This window comes from Mastigoproctus giganteus, chromosome 2 (genome assembly GCF_048544385.1).
Source record: "Mastigoproctus giganteus isolate SK-2022 chromosome 2, ASM4854438v1, whole genome shotgun sequence".
Lineage (NCBI taxonomy): Eukaryota > Metazoa > Arthropoda > Arachnida > Uropygi > Thelyphonidae > Mastigoproctus > Mastigoproctus giganteus.
This window is the reverse complement of record NC_143576.1, coordinates 209,748,797-209,761,943: the sequence shown is the minus strand read 5'-3', so window position 1 is coordinate 209,761,943 and position 13,147 is coordinate 209,748,797. Positions and strand designations below refer to the sequence as shown.

General features: G+C 36.5%; 1 protein-coding gene across 1 annotated transcript in view; it reads left to right on the top strand.

Annotated features, from left to right (window-relative positions):
- The window catches only part of LOC150090023 (uncharacterized), a 128,793-nt gene extending 116,013 nt beyond the window's left edge, over positions 1-12,780 (top strand). Inside the window, exon 8 of the mRNA XM_090390152.1 lies at positions 12,701-12,780. Within this exon, the coding sequence (XP_090246278.1) occupies positions 12,701-12,780 (80 nt within the window). The remainder of the gene's footprint in view (positions 1-12,700) is intronic.
- The last annotated feature ends 367 nt before the right edge of the window (positions 12,781-13,147 follow it).

Here is a 13,147-nt window from a genome sequence, read left to right as displayed (position 1 = left end):
TTTACGATTGACGATAAAGTTACTTATAAACTCACACAACTTTGTTTGCTGTAGGCGATACAGTAGGTTGTATCTGTAGTGCTTTTTTTTTTTTTTTTTTAAATAACCATTTGAATAACACGAAAATCTAATTACGATTATCTACAATTACTAATCCCTTATCAACCTCACCTCTTTTCTCATTACAGTACTAATGCTTTTGAACATAAAGCTAGGCTTGGTATAGTCTGTTTATATACTGTAGTTAGCATTTGTTTTAGTTAATATTGATAGTCCATTTTCTTGAGAACTGCTATAGTATCACAGGCCACATTCTTTTCTTTAAATGGGTTTCCGCTAACTGGTATATTAATAATGGAAGGTTAATTTCTTGGTATTCCGTTTATCTCCTATAAAGATGATCTCAAAACATGGACCCTCTCACATGCTTTATCCAAGACATTTTCTAACAATATATTAATCGATTTTTATAAACTTCATGGATTTGGTCTTCAAATTAATGCCTAATAAATGTGGATTCCCAGACAAAGTGTGGTCCATATTTCTACGATATGCTTCTAGCATCCTGATTTCTTCAGTAACATATGGCTCCGAAATCCAGGCTGGTAGTGGTGGTAGTAGTAGTAGTAGTGGCATGTGATGCAAGAAAGCAAATGTATGAGCTTATGCAGCATCATAAGCTGCATAAGCTCATATCATTTGCATCACATGCTTAGTGGCATGTGATGCAAAAAAAAAAAAAAAAAAATGGTACCTCAGTATCCATTTAAAAACAAAACAAAAAAAACCTCTGTTGAGTATCAACTTCTGAAATAGAGTAGCTTAAAATCAGGTTACTAAATAAATTATCTTTATTGTCGCTAAGTACGGTACAAATACAGGAACAAAATAATACTCATCACGTCAACATGGTCAGGAGTTAAAAAGTTTCCAAATGTGAAATTTTGAATTGTTTATTATTTGTATTGTAATATAAACAATATATTTGTATTGTTTATTTTACTTTTCGCTTCCTAAAGTAAATCGAACATACATACTCTAACGCATCATAATCGAATCATACATACACTTATTTACAGTAATACAAAAGGAAACTTACACCCGAACAGGGACTCGAACCCTTAAGTTAAAAGCCTAATGCCCTACCAACTGAGTTAACCCGGCTGCTAATACAGTATACCAGATCTATCTCAATCTGGTATACTGCATTAGCTTCTACAGTAATATATATCAGATTATACAGTAATATCTGGCTTTCACCCTCGATTTGATCAAGGTAACATGGCAGATCCCACCTAGACTGATCCCCCAACCTCTTTGGTCCTTCTTAAGAATCGTCTGAAGAGCACTGACAGGTTTTCACCTATTCCCTCATTCCACTTAATCAAATATTGTTATTAATCTTCTAGATAAAAGATATTAAGAAAATTCTTTATACTGACTTTAAAAATGATTGGTAATTAAAATTTTTCCAGCTTTATCTTAAAAATAGTATAATAGTATCTAATAGTCTCCTGTTTTGAAGCTCTCTAAACCTACTCCGTTATTGCATTCTTAAAGAATGATATCTTATGTACATGTATATAAATCCATGCTATGTGTTCTCTAGTTTTTTTTTTCCTGTTATAAATTCATATATGTTGCTAGATTTTTCTCTAATCTAAAGATATTTCTTTACTTTATTATGTCATTTGATTAAATTTATCAAAGAAGTTACACTGGGAAATCGAATATTTTCTGTACATTAAGTACTGACCACTTCCCATAAAAAGCGGTCGGTCTAGTACACCGGCTGCCGTCCACTCTTCCACATTGTGGGAAAGGCCCGCATTCGATTACTATCGAAACTTATTTTTTGTTTTCCCACTTTCACTGTGTAACATATTTAGTCGTTCCTGGGCACGTGTTATATTGTTTTTCTCCCGAAAGTTGAGTGTTTCATATCGCAAACAGGAAAATCGACTACCGATTCCTCCTGTCCCTAGCTGCCTCAATTTTTATTCTAAAACATCCAAACCAATCTATGCCCTTATAAAAATGTGAGTCACCGATAGGCGACCATAAATATAAAAAAAGTACTGTAATTACTCTTGTTTTTGTTATATTTGATGTAAAATTGGATTAATTATTACTGTTTTGATTTTGCGATTTCTAATTTTAAAGTGAATAAATTTTCTACTCCGAGTGAAGCTCCAGTTTTAAAGAGATGAAATTTCTCTAATTTTAAAGTGAAGAAATGTTCAGCTTTAAATACCCCGAGTGCCACATTGGATTCTAGAATTTACTAGATAGTGACCGCGTGGTACCAAACAGACGGCGTACGTAACTGTATTTGGACTTTGGCCGCTCGGTTATAGTTGCGCATAATTTTGCCTAATTAACTTTTTTTTTCTCCAGTAGGAAAGTGTTTATAGTAATAATAATAGCCATAGAATAATGCAAGGAAGCCACAAGCTTTTGCTGTACTGGTCGGGAAAAAATAAATAAAAAATATTTGCTTCCCCCCCGTCACATAGGTGACTTTTAACTTTTCAATTTATTCAAACTATCAGCCTCAACTACTTCTGAATGCAACCTGTTCCACAATCTAATCTAAACCTCAACCCCTGTAATTTGAGTTTACGGCCTTTAGTTCTGGAATTCTTTTTAACAGTGAAAATTCCACCTTTATTTTAGTAATCCCTCTCAAAGCCTTATAAACTTCAATCAGGTCAGTCACCTCTGAGTTGCCTGGTTATCAAGCTCTGTAGCCTACACAATCGGAGTCTTTCTTCGTATGGTCGCCCTTTTGCCGATTCCACCATTCGAGTTGCCCGTCTTTGGACCCTTTCAAGAAGTTCGATGTATTTTTTTCAGATGTCTCCATACTTGAACACAGCATTCCAAATGTGGTCTTACAATTGCCTTATACAGTGGGACTACTACAGGATAGTATTCGATAAATCATCGATAGGACGCCATGGGCTTTCCTGGTTGCCTGTTTACACTCTCAGAAAACTTCATATCTGCTTGTACTATAACTTCCAGATCCCTTGCTTCCTCTACTGCTTTCAATTCAACCCCATGAAGCGTATATAGGAATTTATTTTTGGGTAGCTATTCCCGAAATGTAAGACCTAAAACGAACTTAAAGTAATATTTTATATGAAGAGTAGGGACTTTTCGTCCGTATTGTATTTTTACTCAAGTAAAAACTCGATTTTATATAGAACGGTTTTTTTTCTTTGCAAATCAAACTTGTTTTCGCCCGTTTTTCAAATACACTAATGGTACTTTTAGACCAAACTAGTGACGGGGAACAGCTTTTCTATTAAATAAAAAAAAAAAATTAAAAAAAAAACATGCAGAAAGGAATTAGGAACTTGGGAATCTTAAAATCCAAACGCTAATGTTTGGCCCAATTATAATATCGAATTCAAAATTTCAGCACGAATTTGACAAAGATCTAATGACAAATTTCCTAAACTTAACGCAAAACTAAGTAGATCTAAGTATCTTTAACTACTTTAGAATGATTTAGTTATTAAAAGTTTTACTTAAGAGTGTTTACTTGATTTACTATCGGCGTTTAGGCTGAGGCTCCTCGGAAAGCCACTGAGGGATAAAGCTTAGTATGTTAAAATTTTATAATTTTAAATTTTAAGATTTATAAATAAGTTAGATGACATGTAAAAAGGGGTTCTTAAGATAAAACTTAACGATTTGATGACAAAGCCTCTGTTACATTATTGTTCTGACTGCAGATTCAATGTCACTAGGCGGAGCAGTTGGCAGATGGCAAACAGTAACCGTGCTTTCAGGTTAGCGCGCATGGACTCGTATGCGAGAACCCTAGGTGGCTCGAGACCGCTGGGAAAGAGGATGCTAGAAGAATGACAATGGTCACTTACAGCAGGAGGCTGGACAGATGGCCGAACAGAGTCGTGTTTCGGAATGTCATCAGACGGCTAGAGATTCCTGCACTTGGTTAGCCTCGAGACAGCAGTTATGTTTTCAGACTATCAGATACCAGAGGAGAAGTTAGTACATGACCTCCCCTGCTGATTAGGGGTTGTAGCACGTATGTCACACTCCTCGATATGCTTGTCTGAGGCTGTTCATCTCGGGTACTGTACCTCTTGAAGGTTCCACCTAGTAGGTGAATAATTCGCTACCAGGAAGAAGGTAGTTCCTAGTGGTTTTCTTACTATCCTCGGCAGGAGTAGCTCACACTGTTCGAATATTAATGAAAACATCGATGTTGGAATTACGTGCGATAGTTAAGAAACTATCATTCATGTCTTTCCGCTAATTCTTACACATTTAAAGAATATTATTTAATATCGCTGCGCACTACGAAGAGTTTGATTTGCTGAAGAGGTTATCTAATTGTATAAAACAATGTTTGCTTATGCATCTGGCAAATGGAGTATTTTAACAATAAAAGACAATGATGGGTGCTCGTGATAAAAAAAAAAAAAAAAATAGTTGTGGCCAGTAATTATCGGGTGGGATAATTGTGGTGATGGGCATAATCGGTTGAGTTCCATGATCAGTGAATCATTCGAACGATATGAGTGTAATAGTATTCGTCATGTAGTGCAAGGAAGCCACAGGATTTTTCTACACTGCCAAAAAAAAAAAAAAATCCAAGTTAATAAGAAAATGCAAATTATATAATTCCTTCCTCACACAAGTAACTAACCAGCTGACCTTTTAATTTATTACAAGTGTCACTACTACCTGCGAGGGCAATTTGTTCCAGCAAACGACTCACTGGCTAAAAGAAAACTTCCTACAATCTAATCTGAACTTCAACCACTGTAATTTGAATTACAGTGGTTGAAGTTCAGATTAGATTAGATTCGTTATAACAGTAAGAATTTCACTTTCATTCATTCACTTTACTAATCCCTCTCAGAGCTTTATAAACTTCAGTCAGATCACTTCTGAGATGTCTGGTTGCCAAGCTCTGTATCCCACATAATCGGAGTCTTTCCTCATACAGTCGTCCTTCTGCCTATCTTACCATTCGAGTTGCCCGTCTGTGGACCGTTTCAAGAAGCCCATTGCCCATTGTCTTTTTTCAGGTGAGGTCTGCATACTGAACACAGTATTCCAAATATACTCTTACAATTGCCTTATACAGTGGGATTATGACCTCCTATCTCTAGAGGATAACGTGCGATAAATCATCGATAGGACACCATGTACTTTCCTGGCTGGCTGTTTGCACTGAAATACGAGAAAACTTCATATCTCCCCGTATTCTGACTCCCAGATCCCTTTCCTCCTCCACGGTTTTTAATTCAGTCCCACCAAGTGTATAATTTATAATTCATTTGCGTCTTGCATTTTCGTTACCAGTCGGTTTTACTTTAGTCTGAAATATTTAGTATGAACTATGTAACGTTTTATGCTTACGCCCGCTACTTACTCTACTGAATTAACGTTAGTGACTGAGGTTGCGTCATTTCCGTCTTGAATTTTCGTTACCAGTCGGTTTTACTTAGATCACAAAAATTTAGTAGGTGCTGCCAAAGATGTTTTCAGATTTAAAAAAAAAAAAAAAAAAAATCACTTCCCAAACTCGTTTGTAACTTCTCCGTGTCATGATTTGAGTTGCATATAAGACTAATGATCTGGAAATAAAATTACACTACTATTTATAGCAAATGTTATAAGGTGCTGTACCGAGTCCCGGAGAGTATAAAAAGAAAATGTATTTATCTTTATAATTATAATACACATAAAAGTACATTATAATTATACAAAGCCGAGGAGTCAACGCTGGGGTACAGCAGTACACGTGTTTAAGTTGAACGTAATTATCAAATATGTAATTATCTTGTATTCTCTATCTTGTGAACTACTCTGATCCTATCTTGCAGTAGACATCACAAAAAGTATACATTCTGCCATCTAAAGTAGAATGTAGAAGCAGCAAAGTCAGGGCAAACCTTGATTAAGGTCCCTGATTAAGGCAAAATACTGAGATATCTTATTTGATTCCCATTGGTAAGGAGAAATTTTACCTAGGTGCAAAACTTGCTAGGTTTTCGAGAGTCGGCAAGAGGCCAGTTAACTGCCTCGACCCCAGACGTCGTGTAAGGCGACCCGGACCTTTGAAACTATAGAGAAAAGGAACTGGAAAGGATGCGGCCGCGGTGAAGCTGTTTACTCTGGGACCTGTGCTTTAGAGCCGGCTTTAGGCACATGCAGCCGGTGCAGTTGCACTTGGCCTTGCATTATTAATATATACTGTGTATGAATTTATTTTCACCAATGCTTGAAATCGATTAAAATGCTGCACAACAGTTAACATTGGGTCGTGTATATTTATACATTTACATAGGGATTTACATGTGGATATGCATTGTGTCTTACGTAAGGCGGCCTGTAAACGTTAGTTCATCGCTGCCATGGTTCTCTGTGATGACATACAAAACCCTGTACAGTGGCCAGAAATGAGTGTAGTGCTATGTTTGTGTAGTGTGTGTATTGTTGTTATTTAATTGTTTAAAGCAGCGATCATCAGGGTTGCTGCTTCCCAGTACCCGTCCACACCACGAGGAGGTGAGCCCAACTATACACGTACTAAAACTAAATGTAATATTTCCAGCACCCATAGGAAGAAACGCAAATCCTGTGGGTGCTGCAGTCTCTTATAATCACGTGCGGTGGTGAATACCACAAAGAATCCCGCACCAACTGGAGAAAGCGTAATAGCAGTGGATGCCAAAAGTTCCCGTACCCACGAAAAATCTGAGTACAAGCAGGTGAAAATCTAGTCTGTAATAAACTGGAGACCAGCCAATCCTGCCCTCGAAGGGGTTAGCATAAAAAAAAAAAAAAACTGTTCCCAAAGGGACTAGTATAATTAACAATTTTAGAAAAAAAAAAAAAATTTAATGGACAAAATATTATTACGTTCCAAAAAAAAAATAATAATCTTTCAATGTGCGTATGTGTCCATAAAGCTCCTGTCATCACAACACGAGATAAAAATCAGTTACCGCATAATATTGCATAGCCCCACAGACATCCCTTTTCCTTGTGGAATGTGGCTTCCACACCTGTATTGCTGCCTACGTTAGGTCAGACTTGTTTGGGTAATGTTGGTCAACATACTGGGTGCTTGGAGTACCTTTCGTCTGGAGTTTACACCCTGACGGTTGCAGACGCTTGACTAACAAGCCAAGCGTCTGCAACCTGAATATCAGTTCCATCACCCGTGACTTAAATAACAGTTTTCCCGTACACGTGATACCTCCTTGGCATCACTTGTAAAAGAATATCTGCGCTCAGTATTGGCTAAATTGTGAAAAAAAAAAAAAATAATAAATAAATAAAGAATAGAGAAGAATGACTTAACTTCACTTACTTTTGAAATCTCTCTCTCGTCCTCCATGACATTGTAGCGGATTCATGACTCATTTCGAGAGGTATGTTGTGAATACTGTCGGAGACGAAGAAAATTTAAAGGCGCCTTTAGTCGAGACTATAGTTAACCGATCTCAGATGGAGTAAATAGGTTTCCCCCCCCCCCCACATAATATACACTGGTGTTCAAAGAAAGTGCATCACCTAGGAATTTCACATTTCTAACCCTTTTTCGCGATGGCACATTACATTAATGACTAGTATCACAAATAGAAATATAAACAAAAGATATTTATTAATAGTTAAGGCAAAGCTAAGTAATGTTTGACAGGTGCTCTCAAAATATTCCAAAATGAGCATTTGTAACCTTTATACAACAGTTTTAGTAAACACAACAATTATGGCTGAAATGTTATCAGAAGCCCTCAATTTGCTCCAGTTTTTTTAAATGGAAAACAAAATGAAAAGTTCACCAGATACAAACTAATATTTAGTTGGACCGCCTGTGACCCTGATGACAGCAGCACACCGTCGGGGCATTGACAAGATCAATTTCTGAAGATAATCAACTGATAGTTCGTGGTTTCCAACATGAATTATGGCTTCCTGAAGTTCACGAAGGGTCTTTGGGTTCTTTCTGGCAACTGCAGATTCCATACGATGCGAACAGTTCTCTATAGGATTGAGGTACCTGCTGTTTCCTGGCCAGCTAAGAGTTGTAATGGACCGTTCTTCCAACCATTTTTTTCACCTGTAACAAATGTAAACACATTACTGTCGAACCTGTAATGCAGAAATGAAGCTAAAATAACTACAAAAGTGCCTATTTACACTTTTCGCCCGATGACAAGGAGCAGAGTCGTCCTGAAAGATGCAGTTACTTGGCAGGTTGAAATGGGCTCTAATGGTTGGCAGCAGTTTCCCTTCCAATATAGCCAGATATCCATTGGCATTTACGGGACCTTTTATAAACTGCAGGTGACCTACTCCGTGATACGAAATGCAACCCCATATCATTTGGCTGGTAGTGAATTTCACTGTCGACACCATACAGTCTGGATGGTATTCTTTACCACGTCTACGGCGAATCGTTTGTCTCCCATCAGAGCCATTTAGGTTGAATTTCTTCTCATACGAGAAAATAACTGACTTCCACTGCTCGAGGGTCCATTTGACATGCTCCTTACACCAAATTAATCGGGCCCCTTTTTTTTTTTTCATTTTTTGTGTGAGGCGTTGCTTTTTCTAGAACGATGGGCTACAAGTCCATTTTTGAAGAGGCATCTTCTGACTGTTACTGCGCTTGTTACCACTCCTGTATGTTCTTCCCATTCTCTTTTCAGCTCAGACGAAGGAGCTTTACGGTTTTTAAGGCATAATAAGCGCTTCAAAACGCGGTCCTGTTTTGGCGTAGAGACTCGTTTGCGTCCAGTTCCTTTTTTTCTATCAGCAGAACCAATTTTCTTGAGTTTTGAAAGAAATCTAATAACTCTCGACTGATTACAAGACTCTATAAGCAACATGACTGGAAGAACATCCTTCCTCATGTAAAGCAACAATAGCACTCTTTCTTCATGGCGTCAACTGCACGTAACTCGCCATCCTGATACAAGCGAGGAATGACTGCAACTCTTGCAGAGCGTGCTTATACTGTATAGCTGAAAGTAACAGCTGATGCAATATTACGTCATCACCTACGTGTGTCAATCTGATGCAATCTGTAAGAGATATTGCCATATACTTACGTAATTCCGACGACAATTACAATTTTAAGGGGTGATGCACTTTCTTTGAACACCAGTATACAAGTCGGCCCGTGAACGCGGACTTGTACAAGACATAATACACTGTAAGAGTTGCTTAATGTGATTCGAAGTATTCGATGTACCAAAAAATGTTCCAGAACAACCAGATATATGAGATGAAAAATAAATACATTTTAATTAATTTGTTTGAGATTTATATAAGAATAAAGATTTATTTTTTTACACTCTGATTTTAGGCCGAGAAACTATTCTGTATAAATGGGAAAACAGATTTCGGAACTCTCTTGTTAGTAAAATAACCTGTAATTTTTTTTTTTTACCATTTGTACAATTTTGTGCACTGTCAGCAATACAACCTAACAAGAGAATTATAGTCTTTCGAACGTATTGCTGTACATTGCGTCTTGAACAAATTATCTAGTTACGTTATCGTTATTTGTTTTTTTTTTAAACTCAACACAAATCGGTCTGTCAAACATATTAAAACGGATTACCATACCAGACAGTTGCGGAAAACGGCCGAATTCTCTGGAATAGTCTAGGACCTTGCACAATGGCTTCTCTGAAGAAGAAGTGATTTTTAATTATTTTTAAAACGTTTCCTTTATACTCCGACACGGCCACCTAGGTCAAGGGAGTTTACAACTAGTAGATTTGAAAAGAATACAGTCTTTAACCGCATTTAGCAGTCTTATGGGGTTGAAACAACGACCAAATTTAATTCGTGTTACAATTGGCCACTCGGCTACGTTATGCATGCTTTCTGAAAGTTAAGGACAATGATTTATATATATTTATTCTGTTGTGATCCTTAAATCTGCTGTATTAGTTATCAAGAGATAGGCAGTTGTAAGCCAAACAAATCTATAAGCATACCGAAGTGCAAAAATTTAAGATATCAATCCGCTTTGTATTGCATATATACCACTATAAACCCAGTCTGACATTGTCATTCCGGAAAGTTTTGGACTCCCCCTATGGGTCAAAAAATTCAATCTGACAGTGTCACTGTTTTGGAGATAGCATCGTTAACTGTCAGCCACCAGTGAAGTTAATAAAGACGTGTAAAACGTAGTTCTTAATCAGAAGCGACTTGCTTACGGGGAACGTATAACAGCTTATCAGACTACCCATGTAATGACAGGAACAGGACTGTCAAGTGCAGTATTCCATTACAAGAACTGAACTACAAAACTTCTCTTACTTATATGTCTTATCTCATTTGATAGTATTGTTTTCTGTAATTATTTCTTCCCACCTACTTCGCCTTTACGAATCTACAAGTGCATTCGTATATGTTAATTTTTTGAATTTATTAATAGCAGTATCATCATGTTATTTATTAATACTGAGGTATTTCAAGCTGCGCGTTTCTAGCACTGGTGTTATCACAAAGAATATTAACATAATGATGTAGATTCTAAAATATATTTCATTAAATTGTATCAAGAGGTATTGTTGAACAATTTTAGAGGAGCATATTTCAATAAATATTAAGAAATATTATCACAAACAGCTGAACTTATTTACATCTGTAAATATGTTTAATGACTCTCTCGTCTTTTCATTTGTTCTTACGAGAAATTTAAACTGCATGGAAAATGCAATAATGATTTTAATACTCACAGCAGAACAAACTTGCCTTGGTAACAAGTTGCCCTGATATTGCACTACTTTCAACAGATACGTTTTGCTATATTACAACTTTGAAACTGATTTTATACAACCGAAACATGGAAAATAAGTAACAACGATCGCGTTTGTTTTTAAGAATCCATGCAAAAGAGAGTGATATTTCTTTCTTCATAAGATGCTTGAAGGTCAGTCTTGTTCTTCAATCTGTTTTTGTAGACAGCAGGGTTTAAACTGCACAAACAATACAAATGGTCATAATTCTCAAAGAAGAACAAAGTTACCTTTGTAACGACTTGCCCTGGTATTGCACCACATTCAAATAGATGGTCTTTATAAAAGGTTAACTGACCGTTTGTTTAAAAGATGAGTGTCATAGCCATACTTATACACTGATGACGTTTTTAGACAGCCGGTACTGAGAACAGTTTTCCCATTGAGAAAAAAAAAAAAAAAAGTTAATTAGGCAGATTTTAAATTTAGAAATTGTAAACTCTAAACGATAACAGTTAGTCGAAATTTAAAATTATATTCAAAAATTTAAGCCGAAATATGTCAAAAATGTTCAGATAACAAATAGACAAATAGCTTATACCTAAAAGGAAGAAATAGACCCCAGTGCCGTGGTGTTATTCTAAATACCTTATCCATGTAAGCTATGTAACGCCAAAACCCTTTACTTCAAGGACGTGCAGTTACACAACTGGCTTCTACTTTTACACTGCCTGCTGCCTTTCTTACTTTTATCCACAGTCAGTTCTATTAGTTTTACGGGGATGCAAAGGCTTTTCAACTTCTCTCTACCCTACTTGTCTTATCTCATACCTATGGCTTCATAGCCCCCTTTCACGTGCTCTTCACGTATAGCCTGCTCCTCTTCCGGTATTAAGCTTGACAAACTATTTACTGTTCAAACTACCATCTAGACTATACATATATATTAACATATCTTTGGAGTTGTAATCAGGATCTTCACTGTTACAAAATTACTTATTTCTCAATTTCCGCACCTTCCCGCTCCAATACTGTGATTATCTTGATTATCAAAATGCTGTGTCCCTAAAATAATTATTATGCCTTGTAGATCCCCCGAGATATAACAAGGGATTTTTATGGTATTTTGATTTTTTGTTTTGTATTGTTTCTGGAATATTGTTCTGTTTCCAGTACACGGTAACTGACAACTAACCTTATGCATAATACACTATATACGTTTGTGCTGATCTTAGGCAGCGTTCTCAGAACGAAAATTCGATTACACAGATCTCACTCTCCATCGATTGTTAAAATAAGTTTATGCATTTATTGAATCCATTAAAAATGAATTTTCAGAAAATTCGTGGCTCTATATACGGCGCGCAGTTAGTGATCCACTGGCCTATATTGTTATAAAATATTGCTGAATTGAAACGAATCCTCATTTCTGTTGCTTAGTTTCAGTGGAATGTTTTTGTACCTTTCGATGTATTGCATTTGTTAATTTATGTGTGATTATGTTACCTGTATATGCCTACACTGTTGTTGTTGCTGTAATAGTTAAGCAAACAGCCTGGTAGTAAGGTAAATCATGGGTTTCCAATGGCTTTCCCTGAGAACTTGTTTGGGTTCCGTGAGATTTGTATCTCGGAGAGAGAAAAAGGAGTTGTGATCTTCATTATGTTTTTGCTTGTTTTTTAATGAATGAAGGTCAAATAACGTAGAAGAAAGACTAAAATTAGGGATTTGAGATATATTAACAGTATTATAACACAACTAATGAAATATCCAAGATTCAGAACTGTCTCGAGAAATGGTTTTCAAAGTGCGTTTCGTGGAATCCTTGGGTTTCCGTAAAGGGATCCCAGAAGCTCTCTACAAATGGCCGATTAATTTTTGTGTACTTGATTTTTTTATTTAATTTGTACCCATATATTACTGTTTTTAATTTCGTGTTATTTCAGTTTTTAAAGATGGTTCCGTGGAAGATCTACATTTGCGAACAGGATTCTACGAAGTATTTGAATTTGCAAGAGTTCCATAACAAAAAAAAAAAAAAAAAGTTTAAAAAGCCCTCATCTGAATAATGTGTATGCGAATCTTATTAATTAAGCCAAAAACTACTGACACCTTAAACGCCACATTGCGAAATATATATATATATCGTATGTTTTCTTAATTAGAAAATTTGAACCCCATACGCCTGCCGTATAACAATGGATAAATTAACCAACAATTCTTGCGTGACTCTCCGTATCTGTTGATCCCTTGTGAGCTTGAAGCTATGCAGCACCAGCAGAATGCGAGATAGCAACCGAGACAGTTATCTTTCCGCTGACTGGAATCATTAAGGTCCGGAGCCTATTTTTGCCTGCTCTATCTCTTGTAAATAGGCTGGCTAACAAGCCTAG